Source organism: Melospiza melodia, chromosome 11 (genome assembly GCF_035770615.1).
Source record: "Melospiza melodia melodia isolate bMelMel2 chromosome 11, bMelMel2.pri, whole genome shotgun sequence".
NCBI lineage: Eukaryota > Metazoa > Chordata > Aves > Passeriformes > Passerellidae > Melospiza > Melospiza melodia.
The window spans coordinates 4,700,319-4,724,530 of NC_086204.1; the positions used below are offsets into that span (position 1 = coordinate 4,700,319).

Below are 24,212 nucleotides of genomic sequence, written 5' to 3' on the forward strand. Positions count from 1 at the left end.
TGTCATCATCCAGCATGGCATGCAATGTTACAGTATCCCACATCTTGATGTGCACCAGGATAACCAATCTTCCTTAGTCCAGAATTTTAGAGGTATTTATCTGTAAAATCTCCACTTTCTTGACAGGTCCCAAACACCCCAAAAGCATGAAAAGGCAGTGTGACAGCAGCCTCTATTTCCTTCTAATCCATGCAGGGTTTTCATTTATAAAGCTGTATAATACTTTCTTTGAAGGCAGGGCTCTTGTGTTTGTCAGAGCAAGAAAAGGGAGATGCTATCACTCATCCTGGCCCTGAAAACCTGTGCAACACCATGACATCACCCAGAATCACCTGCCTGAAATGGGAAAGGGCTGACTCACCAGGGCAGGACAGCAAAGTTCTCACTGCTACAGACTGAGAGGCTCAAACAGAATGGGGGGGAACAGAAGGTGAGAGAGAGGCAATTCCTCCTCATGAATTCAGAGTCAGCTCTATGTTCAATAATGGCACCATGTGATCAAGTACCTGGATTTTATGCTTTTGTGCTTTCATGAATTTCCTGAATTTTTTTTTTGAATTTTCATCAAAGAAAATTCACATTTCATTTCAGTCTAGTTGAAATTTTGTGCCCACACAGGCAGGGAGTGGAAGGGGGTCTGCTTTTTAAGAGAAGGCAGCTTTGCTGTGTGTTACATCATATCTTAAACCAAAGATGCAGGAATTAATTATAGCTATATGTATTAGCTTTCCCAGAACAACAGTGCTTCCCTGACACTACAAAAGCAAGTATCCAGGAAAGACAACCAGATTATTTATGGCAAAGAAATCTTTACATTACAAAAATTCAAGCAAAGCTGCTTTCAAACAACGGTAAAAATAACAGGTACGTGATTGCCTGGTGGCATTATTCAAGAAGCTTATGCTCACTGAGTTGCTATTATAGCCACATTGCAACACTCTGAAAGTAGAGATTTATGGGAAAACTTGCATCAAAGCAGCCTGGGTGGACTACAGGAGCAAGGCCATCTAGATGGTTAGTCACATCTGGTAAGCAGCAGGCTTTTCTGTAACTCCTGATGTTAACAGACCTCCAACATCCACAGCCTTGCTATCTCTGTGATTTTATGGTCTGCCTTTCAGATGGAGAAGGCAGCACCATTGATTGAAGCAGCACAGCATGACAGATACAACTAATGAATGCAGCCCAGCTAAAGGGGAAGGGAAAATGCACTGAACAATGTCAGATCACAGAAACCTGCCGTGGCCTCGAGTACAGGCCAACTGATTTTTCACTCTATCTACTTCTCCTGCTGGGCTACTGTGGAATGTAACACAGAATATGTTTAATAAAAACAGTCAAGGGGCTTTGCAAACAGTTAGGAAATACTGTGTGTAAGAGCCTTTGCTTGCCTCATGTACAATCCAATCCCAGCCTGGTTCTCCAGGCAAAAGCAAAGATAAACCAAATGGAGCACTAAGATGGTCAGAAATTACTGAGTTTTCCAGTTTTCTGAAAAACTGATCATCTGTTCCTTGTGGTAACACTGCAATAACCAAAACACCAACACTGCAAGGGTCCTCAGGGGCTGAATTGCACTGCACATCTCTGGGCTGTGCCAGCACTGGTGGACCCGCCCTGCTCACACCAACAGAACTCCTCCTCTCACGGGCCTGCAGGCAAGCCCTGCATGCTGCAAGGCAAATTTCTCTCCAGCTGATCAATCCCATGGTTTTGTATCATAAGATTGGAAGCCTGCAGCTTATTTGAAACAGATGCAGGACAAGGTAGTGGAGTCCATCTGCTTAACCTGAGCTTTTTGACAGCTGTGAGGAGCAGCAGTATCAGCAGTACACTGCACACTAAGCTTAAAAGTACAGAGGCAGCCCCACAACCCCCCCTCATGCCAGCTGGACAATAAATCCCCTTCCTTCCCTCCTCCCCTGGGTGCACCCACTGCTGGGTGCCAGCTCTGCCCCTTACCTGTCCTCAGAGGTGTTGGGGGAGGGCAGACGGAAGCTGATGTTCCTGTCCAGCTTGGACTGGCTCTTTGTCCTCTTGATGGACCCTTTCAGGCGCTTGCTGAAGAAGCCCTGCAGTGAGAAGGTGCAGAAGTGAAACAGGGAAACTGATGCCAGCCATGAACCACCCAGTGCTCTGTCACTGAGCCCAAACACAGAGGTTTGATGCCAGCCACAGGACAGGCTGGACTGGGATTGCTGGGAGCAGGAAGAAAGGCAGGGCTGGGTTGGCAGTGACAGTTCCAGGAGGGGAGAGCCTCAATTGCAATAATTAGCACTGCTCACATTACTGGGGCACTTCAGTGGATTCCAGCTATTATACAAGAGATCCTAACCCCACAATCATCATTTAAAAAGGAGAAATCTTCAATATCAGTATTTGTTCCTACTTCCCCTCTCTGTGCCATGTTTTTAATTCTTGGTGAGCTTCAAAGTACAGAGGTTCTTATATTATGAGCTTCTATTGAGCCCACAGTTGCAGCCAGGTTTGCCTTTTAAATTGAGATATAGCACATTAAATCTTTAGATAATTCATAATTTCAATAATCTGGCTAGCCAGAACAGAAAATTTCAAAGCATTTCCCACACCACTGGCTTCAGATATCAGTTATAGTATTAGTAAGAAGCAAAGCTCAATTCAAAAATCTGCTTAGGATCTAAAAATAAAGTAAATCTTCAAAGAATCTCGCTTCAAATTACAATTTTTCCCCCAACAATCACAGCCCAAAGGCATGCTAGTTGGAGAGAGCCTCGGGGATCATTTCCTGCTCAATGGGAATGTGCTGCCAACACTAGGTCAGCCTAATTCTGAGTTGGTCTAGCCAAGTACTGAAAACCTCTGGAGACAGAGGGAACAAAGGAAGGGGAATCTGCTTTCTGCATCTGAAGGCAGTGCTACATTTAAGACTGCCCTTCAGTTTTAGTTTCTGAGCCAGAGGCTCCTCAGGGGTGAAAGCTGCTACATTCTCCTGATAAAGTGGAAAAGAAAAGGCTTGATATCAAAATACAAAAAAAACCAAAAAAAAACCCAAAAACAAAACCAAAAAACAAACCAACAAAAAACCTCAACCAGAAAAAAAAAAAAAAACAACAAACAAACAAAAAAAAAAAAAACACCCAAAAACCCCTCCAAACAATAAAACCAAACCCCACAAATGTATCCAATGTGCTGGGGGAAAAGGTCCTGTCAAAAGGGCAGAGTGTTTTCAGCTGTGTGTGCTGCTCACTCTGCCCATGATGCTGCACTTCTCTTGGTCCTGGTATTGAAGAAGTGCCTTTGAAAAATCCCTGTAATCAATAGATGCTCCTGGGCTTCTCTTGGGGCAGTTGCTGGAATTCAAGTAGAGGATGTACAGCCCACTTTTGTATATTCTGACCTCTCAGCATAAAAGGTAACAAACCCAACCACAGGGATTCAGATCTGCTGGACCCTGGCTTCAGTCCAGTTCCTCCCAGTCTACTCCAGCTGCAAACATGAAATAACAAGGCTTTTTCACCTTAAGGGCAAATAAGGCAAAGCTGACCCAATTCAGCAGGGGTCCAGAAGTATTTGTATTGAATAATTCCAAATTACACTCAGAGAAAGATGGTGAGCATTCATTTTTGTGTGCATGTACAGTTTTAAATTGGTACTGCTTTAACATGGAACATGCTCTTGATTTAATTGAACATAATCTATACCCCAATGAAACAAATGTTCTATCTAGGGTTGAATAAGGCTAGCCAGAGTTGACTATACAAAAAACCAAAATAAAACAAAATCAAAAAACAAACAGGGTAAGAAATTATTTAAAGACAACAATTTATTCAAACAAAGGGTGTGCTTATTGGTCATCCTCAAGAGTTGAAAACATTTTCAGTATTTGTTCTGTGCTGGCAGTTCATGCAGGGCCAGTGCTTACAGATGGACAAACTGGGAGCAGCATGAAAAATTCACACGTGCCAGAACTGAGCAGAGTTTTTTGACTTCCATTTGCCAAAGGAAATGCTTTTAAATACCAAGTGCAGATAGAAAAAAAAATGTAGTGATGAAAAATAAACTTCTATCTGCAACAACACCACCTAACTGAAAGTTTTATTTCCTTTTACTCCTATAGACAAGAAATCCCTGCCAATGTTTACAAAGCAGCCTGCACCATTAAAAAGACAAAAACACCTCTACTGCTTTTCTTATGTCTAGCCATTTCTCCTAAATACTTATTTCAACACAAAACTGACTCTTGTTTGGCTCTTATACCTAAATGAAATGGAGTGTCTGAGCTTTAAGAATCATCATGGAGCTTCTTTAAAAACAGTGAGAATTTTACTGCTTAAACAAACACCCTCAGACAAAAAGATGTAAATTATTACCCAAACTGTCCAAATTGATGAGACTATGTTCTTAATCAAAAAAGTACAAAATATCTGGTAGGATAACTAGCCAGGATGAAATTTGACAAGAGACAGATTTGAGGTTCACATTTAATGAGATGGTACAAGCTGCCCTCAGAGTCACAGGTTTAGGGGAACAAGGATGGAAAGAGAGATGGGGAGAGAGCGATGGTGCACAACCACACACACACAGTCAGGAACAGGTCAGACCTGGTTTGTCCCCTCATCCAAAAGCATCAAACAATGGCCTAAGAAAACCCAATGATAACAATCTCTAAAAATAATTCAATCCCACTGAGAATTCTGTTCATCTCATTTGGAAGTGAAGCCACTCGACTCTCCCCCTCTGCCAAGAAACAATCTCCACAGGAGAAGGGATAATTCAGCAGGCTCCTGGAAACTTCCCCTCAAACTGCACAGGGAAAGCACAGAAACTCTCACCCCCAAGTATTTCCAACCCAGGGGTGGTGGCTGTTGAGGGCAGTTTAGGCTTTAGGAAAAGATGACTTTGTCCAAAGATGCCAACTGGCTCTTTGTCCTTAACCTGAGCAGGGCAGCACAGAACTGTCTGACAAATTCAAAGGCAGCCCAAGTATGAGCTACTCAACTCCTGGACTGCTGCTCCCTATGGACATGATGATTCTCCACTCCAGGGAGAGCAGCCCATGCATAATAAATAATGATTGTCCTGGCTGTTCTAAAGGGAAAGGTGAATTCAGCCATGAACAAATGAAATTGTGTATAACCAGAACACAGATCAGCCGTCTATAAAAGTTAATGGTATCAGTGCAAGTTTCAAAGCACTAAAAGTGGGGTGAAATGGGCAACAAAAAAATCCCATCTTACACACAGTGCTGTTCCCTCCATTAGTTCTTTCTGGGGACAAACACACTGCATCTGAGCCTTGCAATGCTTCTTGAACATCTGTAATTCTTGATGAAGAGCACCAATGCATTATTAATAACACCAGGTGGGTAATTTCATTTACAGAGCCATGAGACTCATCTTCTCTGAGGGGAAGGGCTGGATGGGTACAAAGAGAACCCTCAAGTGGCAGTGGATGACAGCAGAACTGCCTCCCCACGAACGTGCCTGGTGAGGACATGAAGCATTTTATTCCTTAAGCTGTTCACAAGCAGCTATCAAGGAAAAAAACAATGTCATAGCCAAGTGAAAACACTGTCCTGTGCCAGTAATGCTGTACAGCTATGGGAAGGCAAAGAAGCAGGGGAAGATGGCAAGGTGGTAAAATGGAAAGATAAAACTAGAAGGATATTCCAGGAATGAGCAGCAAAATGCTGAAGTTTGCTATTCCTTGCAGAACAACAGCAGAAGGCAAATTTAACTATCAAGGAAGTGAAGTTTGCTTATGAGCCCAGTAACACTCAGCATTAAAATATCAGCAGTGACTCCCTTTGGAAAGCCTCAGAACCACTCACACAGTAGAAAAGCAGCTGAAAACAAGCCTGGATACACTTTGGAGGTGATATCCAGAACAAGACAGGACTTACAACAGCCACGTTCCACCATCCAAAACCCTGGCACTATGTCACTGAAGAGGAGGTTTGTGCACAGGCACAGAACAATAAAAAGCATGTTTGAATGTCCAAACAGAGGATGAAGCCCAATAAAAGCAGAGTGGTGTTATGTAAATCTGCTGTAGCTTTCACTCTAATGCATCACTCTTCTGATTTTCTCATCTCAGCAAGAAAGCTGGAACAAAACAGAACTCCAGAAGTATAAACTGATTAAAGGCAACAAGAGGGGGATTTACAAATGATATATTTTAAAGACCAACTATTTATTTTAGGAACAAAGGCAAGACAGGATTATAGATGTATAAAACAAATAGAATGGAAATTATCTAAGCTCCTCATGCACCCTGTTACATAAGAAAACCAAAGGGCAATTTAACATGAGAGGCAGCACGTTTCAGATTGTCAGGAGACTTTTCCTAATGCTATCTATAAATGAACCCATCCAATTCACCACCACAAGATATTATACAGACAAATTTTTTTTTTCAGCAAGATTAAAAAAGGATTATGTGTTTATATAAGGAAGAATAACATATGTAGCTGCATTAGTCAGGTTTAAAAATAACAAGAGTGAGCAATAATCATGCTTCAGGACACAAGCTGATCAACAGCAAGGATCAGGAAAGATATTTTTCCCCTGATGGGACAGCACTGCAGATTTGGCCAGATAACAATTTCAACTTCCCAATGAAAGATGGTCTGCAGCCACAGGAGGGATGCAGAATAGGAGGAACAAGTTTAGGAACAGTAATAAGAAACCCAAGGAAATGCAGAGGATACTGTAACAAGGGTGCATGGATAATACACCTGTTAATAAAATGCAACCTAGGATTGCATGCACTCTGCATGATGTGCAGCCAAAAGTCCTGCAGGAATCCAATTTCCAAGTCCCTGGGAATTACACTGAAAAATGCATGAGGAAGCAAGAGCTACCTGATAGCCAAGAGGGCCACAGCAGCTTTTCAGATCCCAGTTCAGCAAAGTGTTTAGCATGGACACAACTGGGAGCAGCACCTGGCTGCCCACAGCAGGGACCGCAGATGGAAGGAGCACCCTAAAAAGCCCCTATCCAGGAATTAAGGAATAAAGGTAAAAAGTCTGTCTGGAGAACAACTAAACAACAGTGATAAAAAAGTAACATGATAAGAAACAGGTCACCTGAGCCTGTCAGGAAGGGCAGGCAATGATTTCCTGACCCTGGCTCTTTCCCTGGCATGCAGCCCAACACTTCAGAACACCTTTTGATAACACAGCACACATGCTAATTACAAAAAAAGTTATTAAAAATGAGCTTTGCTAAAGCTCGTAACATGAACCTGAGGAATGGCTGCAGGAATATCTAACAAGAGTAATTACAACAAGTGATAAGGTATCAAGGCAGAAGGAAGGGTCCAATGGGATGTGGTGGGGATAGTGGCCTGACTGCTTCTGCTTAACATCCTTGTTAATCATCTGCAAGCAAAGTTAAACAGCACATTAATTACACTGAGCTATATTAAATTAGGAGGTGAAGCGAGGGCCAGGGAGGACAGAGAAATAACACAAAGGGTTAGGAGCAATTAGGAACTGGTAACACACATTCCTGTGAACTTCAGTACCAGAACTTGGAGAATCAATTGAAGGGAATTAAAAACACAAGAGCAAGAAAAGTGATAAAAGGGCCAGAAGGATTCATTTGCAGAGGATGCATTAATCAAACTTTGCATAACTTGACTAAGTCATGATTTGGAGGTGAAGAATAAAATGAGTTGGTGCATATTTAAATACTACTAAGCCAAGGACAACTGGAATGTGAGCAGTGTTTAGAGCTATGTACATTCATAGCTCCCCTACAGTAACTAAGGAATAAAAGGAATTGGATAAGGTCAGGTTTACACCAAACCAGAGAATAATGCTCATGCTGTTGAGGTCCACCAGACCTCAAGTGTCAGAGCCTGGAAATCCCCATCATTGATGCAACACTGAAGTTTGATATAATGAACAAATCTGCTGTGGCAGCAAGACACTGTGAAGGTTACAGAGCTTATAAGCAGCACTACTCCAGAATAAATACAGGGATGAAAGTGTGGTGAGCACCCTGGAGATAGTCAGTCACCTATTTATGCTTTCTGACACAGAATTCATGGAATAGCCAACATATCTAAGGCATCACAGCACAGACAATTGATAAAAACTGGAGAAGATTCAAACCTGTCACAGGAAGTAAAGAGTAGAAAGTGGAAGGAAAAATGTAAATTTCAATTGAGGGGACAGATTTGAGCACAGTGTTTTTCATGGGGGATGCTGTGGTGCCTCACACTGATGCAAATCAACAACTCCATCTCTGCATTGGTGCTGATGCAGAATTAAAAATGTGTATTTGTATGCCACAGGGTCACACAGGCAGCACAGCTCAGCCTTGTCCTACCCTGGCAGCACAGCAGGAGCAGAGCAGTGCTCTGGAGAAGCAACAATCTTGCTGACTGCATAAAAGATGAGGCTGGGCAGCCACGAGATCTCATCAAGCTTTGACCTTCACTGGGGCTGGCTGCATTGTCTTCTGTTCCATTTAGCAGTACTCTTAAAGAGCAAAGAGGCAGACAGCACTTCTATAGATCCAATTATGCCCTCAGCCAGAAACAAACCAAGGAAGGCAATCTGCAAGTATCCTACATCAGGGTTCCTATAAAAATCATTGTATTTACCTCAAGGATTGTGCTCTGGCTTTCCTGTCTCATTCACACTTGTTCCTTTGCCTCTTTCTCATCTTTCTCTCCCCATTAGCCAGCAGACAGGGATGAATCATATTATTTGTAATAACAACTCTGAGCCAAAACTGGAGAGCGCAGCGCGAGTCTGAAGGGTGAGTTTAGAGATTCCTCTCCCTCCTGCAGGAGGATGAGGATGTGGACAGCCCCACATTTACCCAATTCCAACTGCAGAGCAGTAAGGGAATGTGCCAGGCTGCAGCAGTGCTGCTGGGGCTGCACAGTGGCCCAGCAGGGAAGGGGATGCAGGGAGAAGGAGGCACTGCCAGGACATGGTGTGTGTGGGAAGGGAAAGCTGCTCTCTCGCCCACCCATGCGTCACAGATCCCACTGGGAGCCAGCTCCCTCTGCCTCCCTGTTTGTTCAGTCAAATAAGATCCAGTATTAAAAATATTACTTCTCCTATATATGTACTTATAACAGCACACATCTGTCTGTATGTGAGTAGAGACATTTCTTCATCTCTGTTTTGCCACCTTTTGTGCCCTTCCCTTCTCTCGTGACACGCCTGGAAATGTCCACAGCTGAACTTAGATGGAGACTAATGTTTCAAGTGCAGATAAGAAAATTTGAGGCAGTGGGGAAGAAAAAGAAAGGACAAGCACCAAGAGCTCTTCTCTCTGTCTGTGTTGTGCAGTGTCAGCATTTGCAGAATACCCTTTACTCCCCTTGGTGGGAGATAACCAGAACACATCATGGAATCAGAGAATGGTTTGGCTTGGGAGGGACCTTAAAGACCATCTCATTCCAACGCCCTGCCATGGGGGGTTTTCCACTAGCCCAGGTTGCTCAGAGCCCCATCCAGCCTGGCCTTGAACACTGCCAGGAATGGAGCACCCACAGGTTTTACTGGGCAGCCTGTGCCAGGGCCTCACCACCCTCACAACACATAGGACACGCTGGTCCATGTAGTGGTTCATCCTGAAATTCTGCTTTTCACACACTAGTACATTTAAATATACATCTTTTCCTGCAGTGCCCATGCAGGAGGTAAAAAGGCAAATTTCCCAACCTTTACACATCAGCCCTTAAAAATAAATCCCTCATTGACCACCACCACTGAAGAGATGACTTAAAAAATGCATTGTCAAGGAAATGTTTGCTTAAAGGCAATTATGCTGTGATGAATCAAAATTCCAGATGCTAAAGCAATGCCAATTAGCAGCATTAAAAAAACAGATGCCTTGTTCTGAGTGAGTACCACTGCCTGTGCTTGAAAGGAAAAAACCTGCACAGAACATGCTGGAAGCCACTGTCCTATTGAGAAGACAGCTTTTAAATAGCTGCTCTGAGAGACAAACTTAAAAAGCTGTAAAAGCAACTTATTATGAAAGTCTCAGCATAATTTTCCATCAGGATGGAAGAAGGTTAAGCTGTCCCCTGCCTTAAGCTGCTTTCTGTTAGAAATCCAAGCAGTGAGTAGACAAGGTATGGCACAGAGTCAGGGCCAGGGGAAGAATCACTGAGACAGCACTATGCTGCAGCTGCCTGGAGCCCTCCAGCCTGCACTCTAGGTGACAAAGCCTGGAAAAACAAAAAAGCAAGTTCTTTTACTGTTAATCTCCTTTATATGCAGAATAAATCCCTGTCAACTAGGGACAACTTCACAGACACAAATTTGAAGCCATCTTTTGCATCCTTCACTTGCAGCTCTTCTCAGATCACTGATCCAAGACTGAGACTTTCACGAGGTGCCCAAGTCACCTTTCCACCTTCTGAGAGCTGGGAAATTCTTATTATCAGTCAAAGGCAGGAACATGATTCCTCCCCATCTTCTCAGCCACCTATTAGGTGTGTGCCAATCTACCAAGTTAACAGTGGGTTTGATTTCAGCAGTTTTGGCTTGAGCTCATCTGTATTGTTAAGAAAGCTGACTTCTAATTGCAGCTTGTTCTTTTAAACAGCTCACAAGGTGCCATGCTTTAAAGCAGGGTGATCTCAGCCCCCATTTAGGAGTAACAGGGTATAAATGGGTTACTCAGAACAAAACCTCCAAAGCCAGAAGCCTTGTCCCCACCAGGAGGACAGGAGGGTGCATTATGCTCCTGGGTGTACAGGTGGTCAGGCAGACAAAGCAGCAGAATCCAGCTCCACGTGGCACAAATAGCTTCTAGCTCTCTGCTGGTTTGTGCCCAAGGAAAGCAGCCAGGTACTGCTTCCTGAGCCTATTTGCCAGAGTCCTAAAAGCACAACACACCACCAGGGAAAATGAGAAACATTCTGCAGAGTTCTTGTTTTGAAAGGGAACAGGAACTAAGAAATATCAGAGAACTATTAGAGAAGAATTAGAGAGCCATTAAAACATTACTTAAGAGATAGGATCATCATTAAAAGGAATGGTACAAAAATGAGGAAAAAAAGGAGGCATATAAAATAAACAATACAGATAGTCATCAAACACTTCTGACAGTTGTTAGACAAAGGCTACTACAAAGCACATATACATCTAAAGGCTTGAGCTATTACTTATAGATGAAGGCAAAGAAAACAGAATTTCTTATAAATGAAGACATGGATAAGACTTTTGAAGGCTCTCAGAGTTCAGAAATCTTCCTGGAACTCTCTGAATCATAGACTCGGTATCAAAATCTCAGAACTTGACATAACAGAATATTCTTGTGTCAACTTCACATACAACTAGATCAAGGCCCCTTTTTCTCCAAGTACCATCCAGAAAACAGCTCTCTGAAGTGACAGAGGATTCTCCACAGAACACAGAATTGCTCAGGTGGGAAAGCACCTCTAGAGATTGTCTAGTCCCTTCCAATCTGTACTATTCTGTGACTCTGAAAAGAGCCCAAGTAAGGATACCCACTGCATTCACTGCTTCCTTGGTCCCTTTCTGCATTCCAATATATCATGAATTCACAGGTTGCTTCAAACACCATGTATTCTATACACTCTGGCCAACCTTAATACTTGAATAATTTAAATAAGTCTCATTAAATCTTTCGGCTGTTTTTTAATTTTATTTTTAAAATGACATGATGCAGGATTTATTCTGAAGTACAAAGATTGCTTGCCAAAAGTAAAGGAGAGCATGAAAACATTCACAATATTCAAGTTAGATATTTTAAAACATGAACAAATATTGTTGAAAATTACTGGGCACCTCATTTTAACCTGAAGCATTGGTCTTCAGTCTAATAATAGAAATGCCTTTTTGCTCCTGGACACACTGACCAAAGACTGCCCAAGCAAAACCCAGGCTGTAGCTGAACCACTCTCATGCAGACTCACAGCCAACCAAACTCAGGACAAACCCCAAAGAGCTAAAAAGGAATTAAAGCACCTGCAGAAATTTCATCAGCTTCTGAATAAACTATAAAATCATTTCAATTTTCTATGCACTTCACTGGCAAGAGGGAAAAATAACCAACCTAAAGGAACTTGTTTCCTTGTCAGGATTGAATATGGAATGCAATCCCTGGAGGCGACTTCAAAAGTATTTATATAGGTCGCTGCCTACATTAACACTGATGCTTCTCTATCTGCAAATTCACATCAAGGCAATGAAAAGGAGCAAGTTAGGGATACATAAGGAATCTTACTGATAATATATGATAGCAAAACCTCTTGGTCTACTGGCAATATTAACCAAATATCCCTCTGCCCCCAGGCTCCCCCAGCCTGGCTGTACACTGATATTTGAATGTCCTCCTCCCATGCAATGAGACAATGCCCCAGTGCAGGGCAGGCACACTTACTGGTACTCTGAAAGGAGAAGTGTTCGGGACATCCATGGAGTTGGTTTTCTCAGAGGTGCTGGTCCCCGAGATGCTCCGTCTGCGAGGAGATCTCTCTGCTGGGACCTCTGAGGGAGAGAAGAACAAGGTGGTGAAAGGGTGCCCGGGGGTGTGGAATAGTCAGGCTTTGTGCTCTCTAGGACAGGAGCCTCAGGAAAGTTTTGAGTGCATTACTAAGCTGCTGAATGAACCCACCTCTATTTACCTGTATCTTATTCCCTTGTTAACCTACAATGGCATTTTCACTGGCAGATTCAAGGTTCTGAATCCGATTTGACTGTGGAAGATTAAAATAAAAAGTGCTGGTAAAGATCAATACCTGGCCATACTTAATATTCTGTTACTGTTTGAGAGACAGTATTCAGAGAACTTAAATCTATTTTGTTTTAGAATTATTTTTTTTAATGTAAGCAGCGCAGTAATTAAGAGAAAACTCTAACCAAGACCCAGGGAAGCTCAGTTTTAGTCCCAGCTGAATGCAATTCAGCAAAGGTCAAAGTTCGGTCCTGTATGATCCCACTACTTGCTCAAAGCATGCAACCAGCAGAAGACTTATAAGTGCCTGGTAATATGACATATATATCTCTGCAGATAAAAAAAAAAATAGGTCAATTTCTCCTTGTTCTGGCTGTATGACCTTACTAAGACATGACTTTGGCATCCTAAATCCATGCAGACCGATCTGATGAGCACGAATATTCATAAAAGCTGCACTAGTCTTTGACTGTACAAATACTGAAATAACAGCATAACAAAGTACACACAGCATTAAAAACCTCTCCACAAACACACATCTATGCATTTTTATATGGAGCTAGATATGCATATGTATGCATAGAGATACCTTTATCACAAGTGCTGCCCATCTCCAGCTCAATTGCCAGACTTTAAAGAATCCAGCTTCACAAAACACCCCCCGACACGGGGAGGGAAAAAACCACTTCCTAGCAGAAAGTCCATTGTTATCTTCTGAACCTTAAAGAGCAGGAGCAAGCCGTGACTCCGGGCAGGGACATTCTGACTCCTGCCGTTGTCCTTTCAAGAGCCAGACGCCGCCTCAAGTTCCATTGGCGGCCCCGGAGGGATGGCGGTGCTCGGAGCGCCCTGGCTGCCTCCCTCCCTGGCGGGGAGCAGCGAGCGGAGCGGCAGCAGCAGCGCCCGGCACCGACTGCAGCTCCTCAATCAATCGCTCCGGCTGCACATCCTCATTAGTTACTTTCAGGCTATTAACAGCCGCCCAACTGCCGCCTTCCCTCCGCTGCCGAAATTTTCCCTGAGCATCCTGATCCACGGCAGCGAAAAGCAAGGTTTATGGGGAGAGACAGCCAGCTGGTGCCACGAGAGCGGCGTTCTCCTGCAAAGAGCCGGGGAAAAAAAAGGAGAGAAGCTTTCTTCAGGGATAGCATTACTTGTGATGCCTTTGCACGCCGGATTTTGATTTCAGCAGAGTTATGATACGTCTCTCCCATGGATGCTTGGAGACTGACAAAATGGAGCACAGAGGAGGAGAGGCGAAGGAATCCGGACCCTGCAGTATTAGTGTCTCACTCGGCAGATATTTATCTTTTAACAAAAGCAAACTGCTGACATGGAGCCCCTCGCTGTTGGGGAAAGGAGTGCTAAGCGGGGGAGCAGCCTGGGGACCGGGCAGAGCCCAGCACACACAGGCGTGGTGTGGCACCGAGGCACAGCCGGCTGTGGGGCGCTGCCCCAGCCCTGCCCGCACCCACCGAGCCCATCCCGGCCCGCCAGAGCCAGCGGGAGCAGCAAGGAGAGAGAGATGCCCTGTGGGGAGAGCCCTCCTCCTCCTCCTCCTCCGGAGCAGCACCGGCTCTGCTACAGCACCACCTGCTCCAGAGCTGCGGGGTGAGTCCCAGTCCCCACCAGGGCACCCTTGGAGAACAAAGCACTTGGAGCAGGGCCAGTCCAGCCCAAGGTTTCCGAGTCCGTCAGTCCCAGCAGCTCAGGAGCAGGAGCCTTTGCAGTGCTGCCAGTTTTACCTGACTGTGCACTTTCCTATCACCAGCTGCCTCCCTGGCCTAGATGAAGGGAAACTTTATTTTCTGCAGCACCTGTAAGTACTGCTCTGCCCAGGATTTAAAGAATTGTCTCTGCCATTCCCATGTCCATGTAACAAAGGCAAACGGGATTGATGTATTATTCCAATGGAACGGGGCTAGAGTGAGCACCTTTGATCTCACTCTGACTAGGAAGCAGTAACGTAAGAGGTTTGGCTTCCTCCGCTCCTCACGAGCAGGAAATCACATCAAAGCTGCCCCGGTAATTTAAAACACTCTGTTAACTTTGCTGAGTCATAAATGGAAACACCAGCACTAATTCCTCACTATTTTCCACAACACGTTCTGCAGGAGGGGCACTTTGGGGAACAGCTTAACTTTAAACTGAATGGAGTTGAAAAGCTGCCACAAGGAATGTGCCTGGCTCCCCGACCTTCCCTCTCCTCCCCAACTTTTCGGCAAATAAAATGTTGGCATTTCATCAGTAAAATGAGTTTCTTCTTTTCTCACACCATCACAGAAGTGTACCAAATGGGGAAGGGAAAATGAAATATTCACTAGGTGCCTGCAGTGAACTAAAAATAAAAACTACCTTTCCCTCTCTTCTCCTTCTAAAAAACAAGAGCAAATAGACACACTTAGTCCCTAGGAAAAGGAAGACCCAGATACAGCAAAATTGTCGGGATATATTAACTGTAAATCAAAAGCTGAAGCAACTTGCTATGACGCCTGTAGAACAGCATTTTTGCTGAGTCTTGAGAAAGAAATCTATACTGTCACCACCAGGCAAAAAATTAAGACGGTTCCCTCCCCTGCTCCACTAGTAATGCTTGAGGCTACTCTTGCATAATCTTCACCTGCTGCAAAAATCAATGCACCTCTCATCAGCTTAGTATTAAATTACAAGTGCTTTCTGCATTGCTCACTCTCAGCGAGCAAGCCTACAGACAGATCACATTGTTTATCCATCAAAACAACCTGAAAGCATTATCAGCCCATCTGTTTCTGGGAAGAAAAGGAAAAAAAAAAGGCAAAAGGGAAGAAAACCCACCTGACAGCTCCTCCCCATTTCAATCTTTAACAAAAAATTTGTAGAATCTTACAATGGTTTGGGATTGAACGGGCCTTAAAGATCATCCAGGCAGGGACACTTTCCACCATACCATCAAACAAATGAGTTGTAAACATCCCAATGGGTCCCTTTTATCACCTGATATCTTGGTGATACCAGTAATACTTAGGGAAATAAGTATTTCTCCAAATAACTATTTACACATTACATAGCAACAGTCATTTCCTAATTAGCTGAGCCAATTACTGTGCAGTGGCAGATGCCTCTGAGGAGGGAACTGCCCAAGGATATAATGCAGGTAGGTCTCTTCTCCCATCCTGTTGAGCCACTCTCCACCCACAGCAACACCAAAGCTTGTTCTGTAGGCCAGGAGGAAGGTTTGTGTAAGCCAGGTGCCACTTACTACATGGAGCAGTGGTGAGGGTGCCCTCCTCTGAAGGGAACCTCTCTGCCACAGTGGGGTAGCCTCAGTGCCCTCTGGTCACCACAGGGCTCTGGGGGCTCCCCTAAATTTCCTGTTGCTGGGCCCTGTGGCCACTTGGAACATTTGCTGTGGTGGAAATTTGTGTTTTCACTGTGAAGAGCTTTTTCTCCAGGTGGGAGAAGCAGACACTAAACAAACCCAGTTTTCTGGTTCAGCCACACCAGCTAGGAATTATTTGCAGATATAGAAGGAAGAACAAGAAGAGGAAGAAGTGTTTCAACAGCATTTTTCTGATGGGGATTACCTAGTGAAATAGGAAGCTTCATATAAAAGTAAATAAAAATGTTAATGTTTTATCTTGCAATAAGTATTCTCTCTCATTTTGCTCACTTGGGGAGAATTCAGACTTGGGCCCAATCCACAGATTATCATAAAAATTTCATTAAATGCCTGTACAAAACACCTAAGGTAAAAGAACACTCAAACCCCCTAATCTGTTTTAAGTCCTGAAGTCCAAGTTTGTATTCTGACTAAAATACATTATGCAAATCCTGCAAGGTATAACTTAAAGGAAAAAATGGAAATTTGCAGAGATAGCTTTTCCACATTTATCAAGGCAACCAGACAGGGAAAATAATCACAAGAAGATACATCAGAGTGAATGCAACCAAGTTTCAGGACACTGAAGTGCACAAAAGCTGCCAGGCCTGGAAAAGGAAATACAAAGGGAACCCTGCAAAGCTCACTGGCTGTAGAACTCCAGCATCAAACAACTGCTAGATACAAACTATGATCAAAAACTCTCCCAGTCCATTAGCAGGCGTTTGAAAAGAACTTACTGTGCTTTACTAGGGATTGAGTCGATCAGATAAGTCTTGGAAGATGACCCAGGTAACTATAAAAGATTTTTAATTTACAGACAGGCAATTCTGTTGGTGTTAGACACCTGCATTGTGCTGGCATATAAAAAAAGGTATAATTGAATCAGTGCCCAGTATGGAAGGTGCATAGAAAGCAACCTAAATGACACAAAAAGTCACTTAAAAGATTCTTAAGTCATTGATTCCTAAGTAACTTTACAGTCTGAAAGACAAGACCTAACATGTGAAGCAGGGGAACACTAGAGGAGACTGGAAGAAAAGGCACAGATATCACAGGAAGGAATAATTTGGGGGTTTCAAGTAAAATCTTCCACAATTTATTTTCCCTGAAAGTTTGGAGGAAACTGTAATGGCATTGAGTGCAACATTAGCTGTGCTTACACTGATGCATTCACTTTGAAGCAGAAGAACAAATCCTCCAGCTCTGCAAACCAAGTCAGAAATGAAGCAGATGCACATCCCTAAACTGCTCAACACATCCTCTGCCTGGCTGTACAAAATTTGGGATAGTTGCTCCTTTCTGACCTCCCCATGGAGCAGCCTCTGAAACCTCCCTTAATGGTTGACTCCACACACAGCCAAACAAATTGCCAGCACAACAGCGCCAACACAAAAGCAGAGACAAGGAGCTGCTGCCCATGACCTGGAGATGCTGATGTCCTCGTTAGTTCCTAATGATCTTGGACTGCCCCTGCTAATTCAAAGCACCTTGTGTTTGCTGCAGAGATTGCACACAGACAATTAACACGGATCAGCTGAGGCGTGGTAACTTGTTCCTGCAGCCTAATTTGTTTAGAGGCTTATGACTTAAACACACATTAGTATGATATCAATATTTATTGTCCTCGTTATTAAAGAACAGCCTTGAGCCACAGCTTTCCAAACCAATCTTTTCACTGTCTGTAAAAGGGCTGTGAATAGAGGCATTCTATTGCTATCCCAAAGCAATCCTTTGGGACAGCCCCGCTGGCTCTTGAACACAGCAAAGCTCAGCAGCTCCTGCCTGCTCCTCTCCATGGCCCAGAAAGATGCTCCCAGCCTCAGCACTTCTTGCTCTGTGGCAGGATTTTGTCCCTGAGCAGAAGGAATTATTGTTATGGACACAGGAAAAGACACAATGCACTGCAGATATCCAAGAGGTGCCAGTGAACCCTAAACCTGGTCCCACAGTTAAGACACCACTTGGGAATTTTTATTCTAAATGCATCTGCACATTTCTCTTAAGAAGAAAAACTTTGAGCAGTCTCCCCTGATTTATCTTGCTGCCATCACACAGTTCAGAAGTCAGGCAAGCTGACAGAAATGAGAGGAAGTGGACTGAGCCCAGCGATCAGCTTGTCAAAAGGCACAGAGAAGAAAACCAGAGCAGTAAATAATATTGTTTATCCAGTTCAGTTCATTGGCTGCAGGGCACATGCCCATTTACAAGGTAACCCTTGTGTGTTTGTAACTATTTCAAACATGCTGCAACCAAGTTTAATTAAAACTTGACACCACTTAAAAGCTCCTAAAAAGAAATAAGGTCAGGTAACAGAAACACCAAAGAAATTAAGCACCAAAGTGGTAAAGTTTCCCAGTCAAGTGTTAAAACCCCAAAAATGCAGTTTGTACCCTACCGTACCAAGGAACGAGAGAAGGCTTTTCTCATCTTCAGTGCTGCTATCCAGCCATTCAGCCACATGCCCAGGAGAAAGCAGACTTATTCTCCAGCCAGAAAACTTTTCCATACAGAACACAGCAAGTGATTGAAGCAGGGTAGGAAGGATGGGGAGGAGCTGATGGTCTTGGGGTTCCAGTACTCCAGTTACAGCCTACACTGGCAAACATGGGAGCCTGATCTGCCCTGCTCTCCCAACCCCACCTCTGCCACGGCAGGCATGGGTGGGAGCAGCAACTGGGATTTGTACCTGTCCCTTTGTGGCAGGTTTCAGTCCAAGCAGGAACAGAGAGAAGGCAAAAAAGGCAAGCAGGGGACACTGAGGTCTCCAAATCCAGAAGAGGCAGCAGGTTATGACAGAATCAACTTAAGTAAAAAGTAGAAACACATCAGTGCTGAAGAAGCTCAAATAAGTCAGCACAATAGCTCATCAGCTAAGTGCAATGTAGCCCTACCACTCCTCACAGTGTTGGCTTTGTTTGAAGGCTCAGGTATTGTGCTTTATGCTAGGAAAAAAAAAAAAAAAACAACCCAGCAAGCTCAGAGGCAATTTAAATCCCCTCCCCACTTGTAACGAGCCTGCATTCCCCTGTTTACAAGCCCCTTCCTGCTCCAGCTATTATCCCAGCATCCCAGCCTTCCTTGCAATGAATTTGTTCATGCAATGGCAGGTTGATCAATGTGTGAATAGGAAGCTCCCACCCCTCCCTCTCCCCTCCTCCTGCATGGCGGCGCATTGATCGGCAATAATGGAATCTGCTGCTGGCTGCCAACAGCAGCACCGACAGGGAACTGCTCCTCTTCCTCAGCACCACGACAGGGGGAATCCCTCCTCTTCCTCAGCCCCGAGCACAGCCACAGCCCTGCTGGACTCAGCCCCCACTGCCAGAGACAGGTAAGGACACAGCAGCAATCCTGGGGGCTCAAAGAAGCCAGCAGCACTGATGGGTGCTAATTTATCTAAAAAAAAAATAAAAACCAAGCCATCAGCACTGATGGGTGTTATTTATCTAAAAAAAAAAAAAAAAAAATTAAAACCAAGGAATCAGCACTGAAGGGTGGTTATTTATCTAAAAAATAAAAACAAAAAAAAAAAAATCCAACAAAAAGAAGGTAAATGGGAAATAACTCTGCCCTGCCTGGACAGCGAGCTGGCTCTGCAGTGAAGCCTCGTTGCTGTGACTTTATGAGGGGTCACATTTAATGTGCAGGATTTACAGTGTAAGATTTATTCCACACAAAAGAGCGTTTTGCAGGTTTACACATGCACGAGCAGTGACGAATCCTGGTAAGTGAGGGACTCCTGGGCCCCACAAATCAAAATTGCCTTTGTCCTCAGGGGATGGGGCTGATGCTCTGATCAACTGCACTCTTTAAAGAGACAGCTGCCTTTTGCTCACCAGTTTCTGAACCTGTCTTTATTTTAAATAATTCATACACTTGCCAGTCCCTATTACAAACAGGGGTATTTGCTGACCATTGACTAAAACCCAAGCTACACCAAAAAGCCATTAGATCAGCAAAGCAAAAAATTAGATACCAACTAACAAATGAATTGGGAAAAAAAAAAGAGCTATCAAGTCCCAGCAGGGAGGAAAATTCCAATTATTAAGACAAACTGTAGCAAGTATTGTTTGTGCAGGACAGATATTTTCATGAAACACCTGCCAAGCAGGGCAGATGCTCTACAGAATTCCCAGTTAATGAGGGAACATGGGACAGGCAGTCAGGAGCCAGGTACCCCCGCAGCATGCCAGACTGAGCAGAGCTGTCCTCCTGTTCCCACTGAACAAGTGCAGCTGTATCCCATGGCTGGGATGGAAACCCAGAAACATTTCCTACATCACATAAAATCCTGTGATAGACAGATTTCCCACCTGTGCAAAAAGAGCTGATTTATTTTTTTAATGAACTGTTCCAACAGATTTCCCTCTGTGTGTGGGAGGATCACATTTTGTCCAACTTCCACAAGTAGAACCTTTTCTTTAAGACTGTGCAAACTGATGATGTAAATCTACTTGCATCAAGAATGGAATTAAATAACGTTTCCAGAAAGGATTAGATAGTTATTTTGGTCTATCTGGTTGGTCAATACGAAATTAAAATTTCAACTCCTTTCTTATAGTTCCCTAATCAAATCCTGTACTCGCAATCACCTGGGTGTCTTTCCATTAAAAACTTGCAATATTAACTATCTTCTCTATAAATAAAAGGTTCTAGAGAAAACAGAGTTATGAGTATTGATTTCCTATGAACACTTACCAATTTTGTACCCTTTCTAGGAGTACAAATCACATACAGATCCTGTTTTCCTTCCTGGCTGCCTCATCTTGTGTAATAATTTAGCTTTATTAATCCCTTCCAATATTTTAAAATGTTCATGATAGCAGGGGAAGTATATTGCATATCAAATAAGAAACCGGCTTATTGGAGTATTTTAAAACATGGGAAGATTAAAAAAAGCTTTGTTAAAAATAGAACTAGAACTGGCAAAGACTTCAGGCAGGAGGATGCAACTAGGAACTGAAAGGACAGTGAAATTTTTGATAAGCATATTTTCCTGGGAGTTAACATTCCTGGGGAAACCCTGCATAAATGCATCCCTATTATTTATCTTCATTTTGTGAGGTTTAACAGGTCACATTAACATGCAGTGCAATACAACAGTCACCTGCCTGCAAGGGACTGTCAGGACGTGGAGACTGACATCAGAACAAAAGCAAGAATTAAAAAGTCCTTGTAAGAGAGTAAGTCATGAACACAGTCCCCACAGAAGTGCTGGGAATTTGAAGTGATAGAAAAGATGTAGGAGAGACACCAGATCCATCTAACCTGACTTGAAACACCTTTAGAACATCCCCCAGTGACTTCATCCATTCCCTGAATCATCTCTGAACAAAGACCTGGTTCCAGAAAAAAGGATCCCGAGTTGTCAGCACCCTCACAAAGCCACAAAGAGCCTGTCTGATCCCCTGTAAGCTGTTCCAATGGTTAACTCCACTCTGCTTAGCAAATTGCTCCTTAGTTCCAAGACTGAATTTATCAGCCTCATCTCCCAACACTGGGCTCTGGCTGAGGTTTGTGTGCTTTGACAGACCAATATCAAACACTGGGATCAGAAGTGTCCTCTCTGCTTACATCCTTTGAACACTTAGTTTCAAACAATTCCTTCAAACATATCTTCAGCATTGATTTTGATTTAAAAACCTTTGCTGTGCAAGAAAGCCAGAGACAGCTCCACAGCTGCAGGAGGTGCTGCTCACAGCAGAACTTTTATTGTGAATACCTTCTTAAATCTGTCTTAAAGGAGGTCTTGTGCTCTAAAGCTTTCCAAAAACCATAAAAAAAGTCTTGTCCAAATTTTCCAGGACAGACAGATTGTAAGATAAAATGCAAATCAGCATGAGACGACTATTCAAAATATGACTAACTTATTTTCATGCTGTGGGACCTACCTACACTGGGAGTTTGTTGAACCAATGCAAATCCAGATGCAAATGGCTCTATTGACCAGAGCAGAAGTATGGAAAATATTAAAATATAGAGAGACAGGAAGGGTCAGCAAAGCAGTATTAAAAACAAACAAACAAACAAACAAACAAAAAAAAACCCCAATCAAAAAGCAGGGACAAGAAGCAGTTAATATCCATCTTGAGAGACTGCTTTCCAAAATTAGCACCAGTAGCTGCACAGAATAGCAGGTGAGAACATGAGAAAAGCTGTTCAAAGTGTTTGGGTTTATCTCCCTCACTCCTGAGTTCTAAAAGCAGATGAGTTCTCAAGTCTGGAAATTAAAGCAAGCCCTTTTGCTTTGGAGCATCTTACAAAAACCAATCATTTAAAACTTGTCTACATGCCTCCCTGGTAATTCCTGCATTACAGCCCCTGACTGAACTCTGCAGTTGTCACAAATGTCACTCTCCTGAAGTTATGAGTCTGGAACCTGTGAAGCTAAGCAGCTTTGCCATCCTGTGAATTTAAAAATTAGCAAATCAGCTGTCTTGATCAGTGAAACTACCCAGAAGCATAAGTCTCAGAGTTTTCTACGGGAATTTTTAGTAAGTGAGAATTCATAATATATGCAAATAATAGAGCAAAGATGCCTTGTGATGCAGATGCTTTGTAAGCACATAGTCAGTGTAGGATTATAAATCATAATGTATTAATGTTCTCTGCATGAGGCATTTTCAAGGGGAGGAAAAATGGGTCTTACATGCACTAGGGACAGGTGCTGACAGACTGACTGATGGATATTGCTTTAGGCAGGAGATGATGTCCTTACAGCAATATATGTTAGATATTGTACACCCAAGTCATTCTTAATAAAATGTCTTACAGATAATTTAGGAGGGAATAGAAACAATGAGTGTTTGTTTCTCCAACCTCTGGAACAATGTCATGTGTCAGGCAAAACTACTCACCTTCATTCCTGCCCATCAGGAAATAACAGGAGTTATCTGAGCACTTTGCCCCAGAAAAATGCAAAGCAGTACTAACTTTCCAGTCCTATTCTCAATCCCACAGCATGGAACAAGCAGCAGGCTTGAAAATAAGTTTCCCAGACACCTCAAAATGTCAATTCTATATGCACAAGGCTCCATTTCCTTCATTAAATCATTTTAAGTGCCTATCTCTAATGAAAGTAATTTTGCTTTGAGGAGCAGCATTACAATCTAACAGCCTCCTCACCAAGCTGTGATCTAGTTCAACAGGATCCCAGTGGACAAGGCTGAGTAACTCAGTCTGTATTAGGAAATCATGATGGGAGTATTCACAGTTATTTTGGAACATGGGTAACTTTTTTGGCTTAAGCTACCTGAGCAAAAGCAGTGTGTAGTGCTGTGACAGGATCCTGTGAACAAGCTACCAGCAGAATAACTCTGTTGCAGTGTAAATCAATAACAGATTTATGTCAGACATGAGAAGATGTGGACAGCCCCACTGGAGCATGGCAAAGCACACAGAAAGCCCTTTTTAATCAGAAAAAAAAAAATAAAATTAAATGGATGGACACTCAAGTCTCTCTTCAAGCCAGTTCACTTATGGTGGAAAGTGAAACCCTGCTGATGAAGTGCCAGCCCACACATACACATTATAGCCCAGTGTTTTATCCTTTCAGATTGCTTAATGAAGTGATTTTAGCACAGTCACTGATCTCTACACTTACTCTCAACAGCTCTTAGCCAGCTGCAGATGACAACCTCTGCACACTGGTGTAATATTGTCACTTAGCTGGGTAATTGTCCTCCTCCCTTCCAGAGTGAGCACCACCAGCCTTCCCAGCCCAGCTGAGATCAGAGACTTTTACCAGTGCTTACTCAGGATGGGGGGCAGGAAAAAATAATTTCCTAAATAACAATTTCAGGAACACAGAGGAATCCAGGGGCAGTGAAAGCTGTGCCTGCTGACAGCCTGGAAAGATAAATAGGGACAGAAAGGCTCAAAAGGAAGGTGAGATAAACAACAAACCTTGAACTTCTGTAGTATATAACAATACAGGTAATTCAGCTGGGCACAACTGCTGGATTTCCAGAACTTCACTGATGAACAACCATAAGGTATTTTTTCCCACTTCCACACCAACTTAATTACATTTTTGTACTCAAGCCAACTTCCCTGGTATCCTCAGAATAGCCAAGGGATTCAGCTAAGTTACACTTCTAGCAGGACTGCAAGTTTCTAAGTACCTATTAATGACCACTCCAAAAATATTAAGCTAATTTAATTCCAAATTAGGGCCAAGATGTTATTTACAGAGC

The 24,212-nt window shown here is 43.2% G+C and overlaps 1 protein-coding gene across 8 annotated transcripts in view; it reads right to left on the reverse strand.

The window, feature by feature from the left end:
- Positions 1-24,212, reverse strand: part of RASAL2 (RAS protein activator like 2) — a 126,773-nt gene that overhangs the window by 34,731 nt on the left and 67,830 nt on the right. For all 8 annotated transcript variants that reach the window (XM_063165405.1, XM_063165399.1, XM_063165403.1 and 5 more), the window contains 2 exons: positions 12,363-12,469; positions 1,963-2,072 (listed from right to left, as the gene is read on the reverse strand). In XM_063165405.1, the coding sequence (XP_063021475.1) occupies positions 1,963-2,072; positions 12,363-12,469 (217 nt within the window). The remainder of the gene's footprint in view (positions 1-1,962; positions 2,073-12,362; positions 12,470-24,212) is intronic.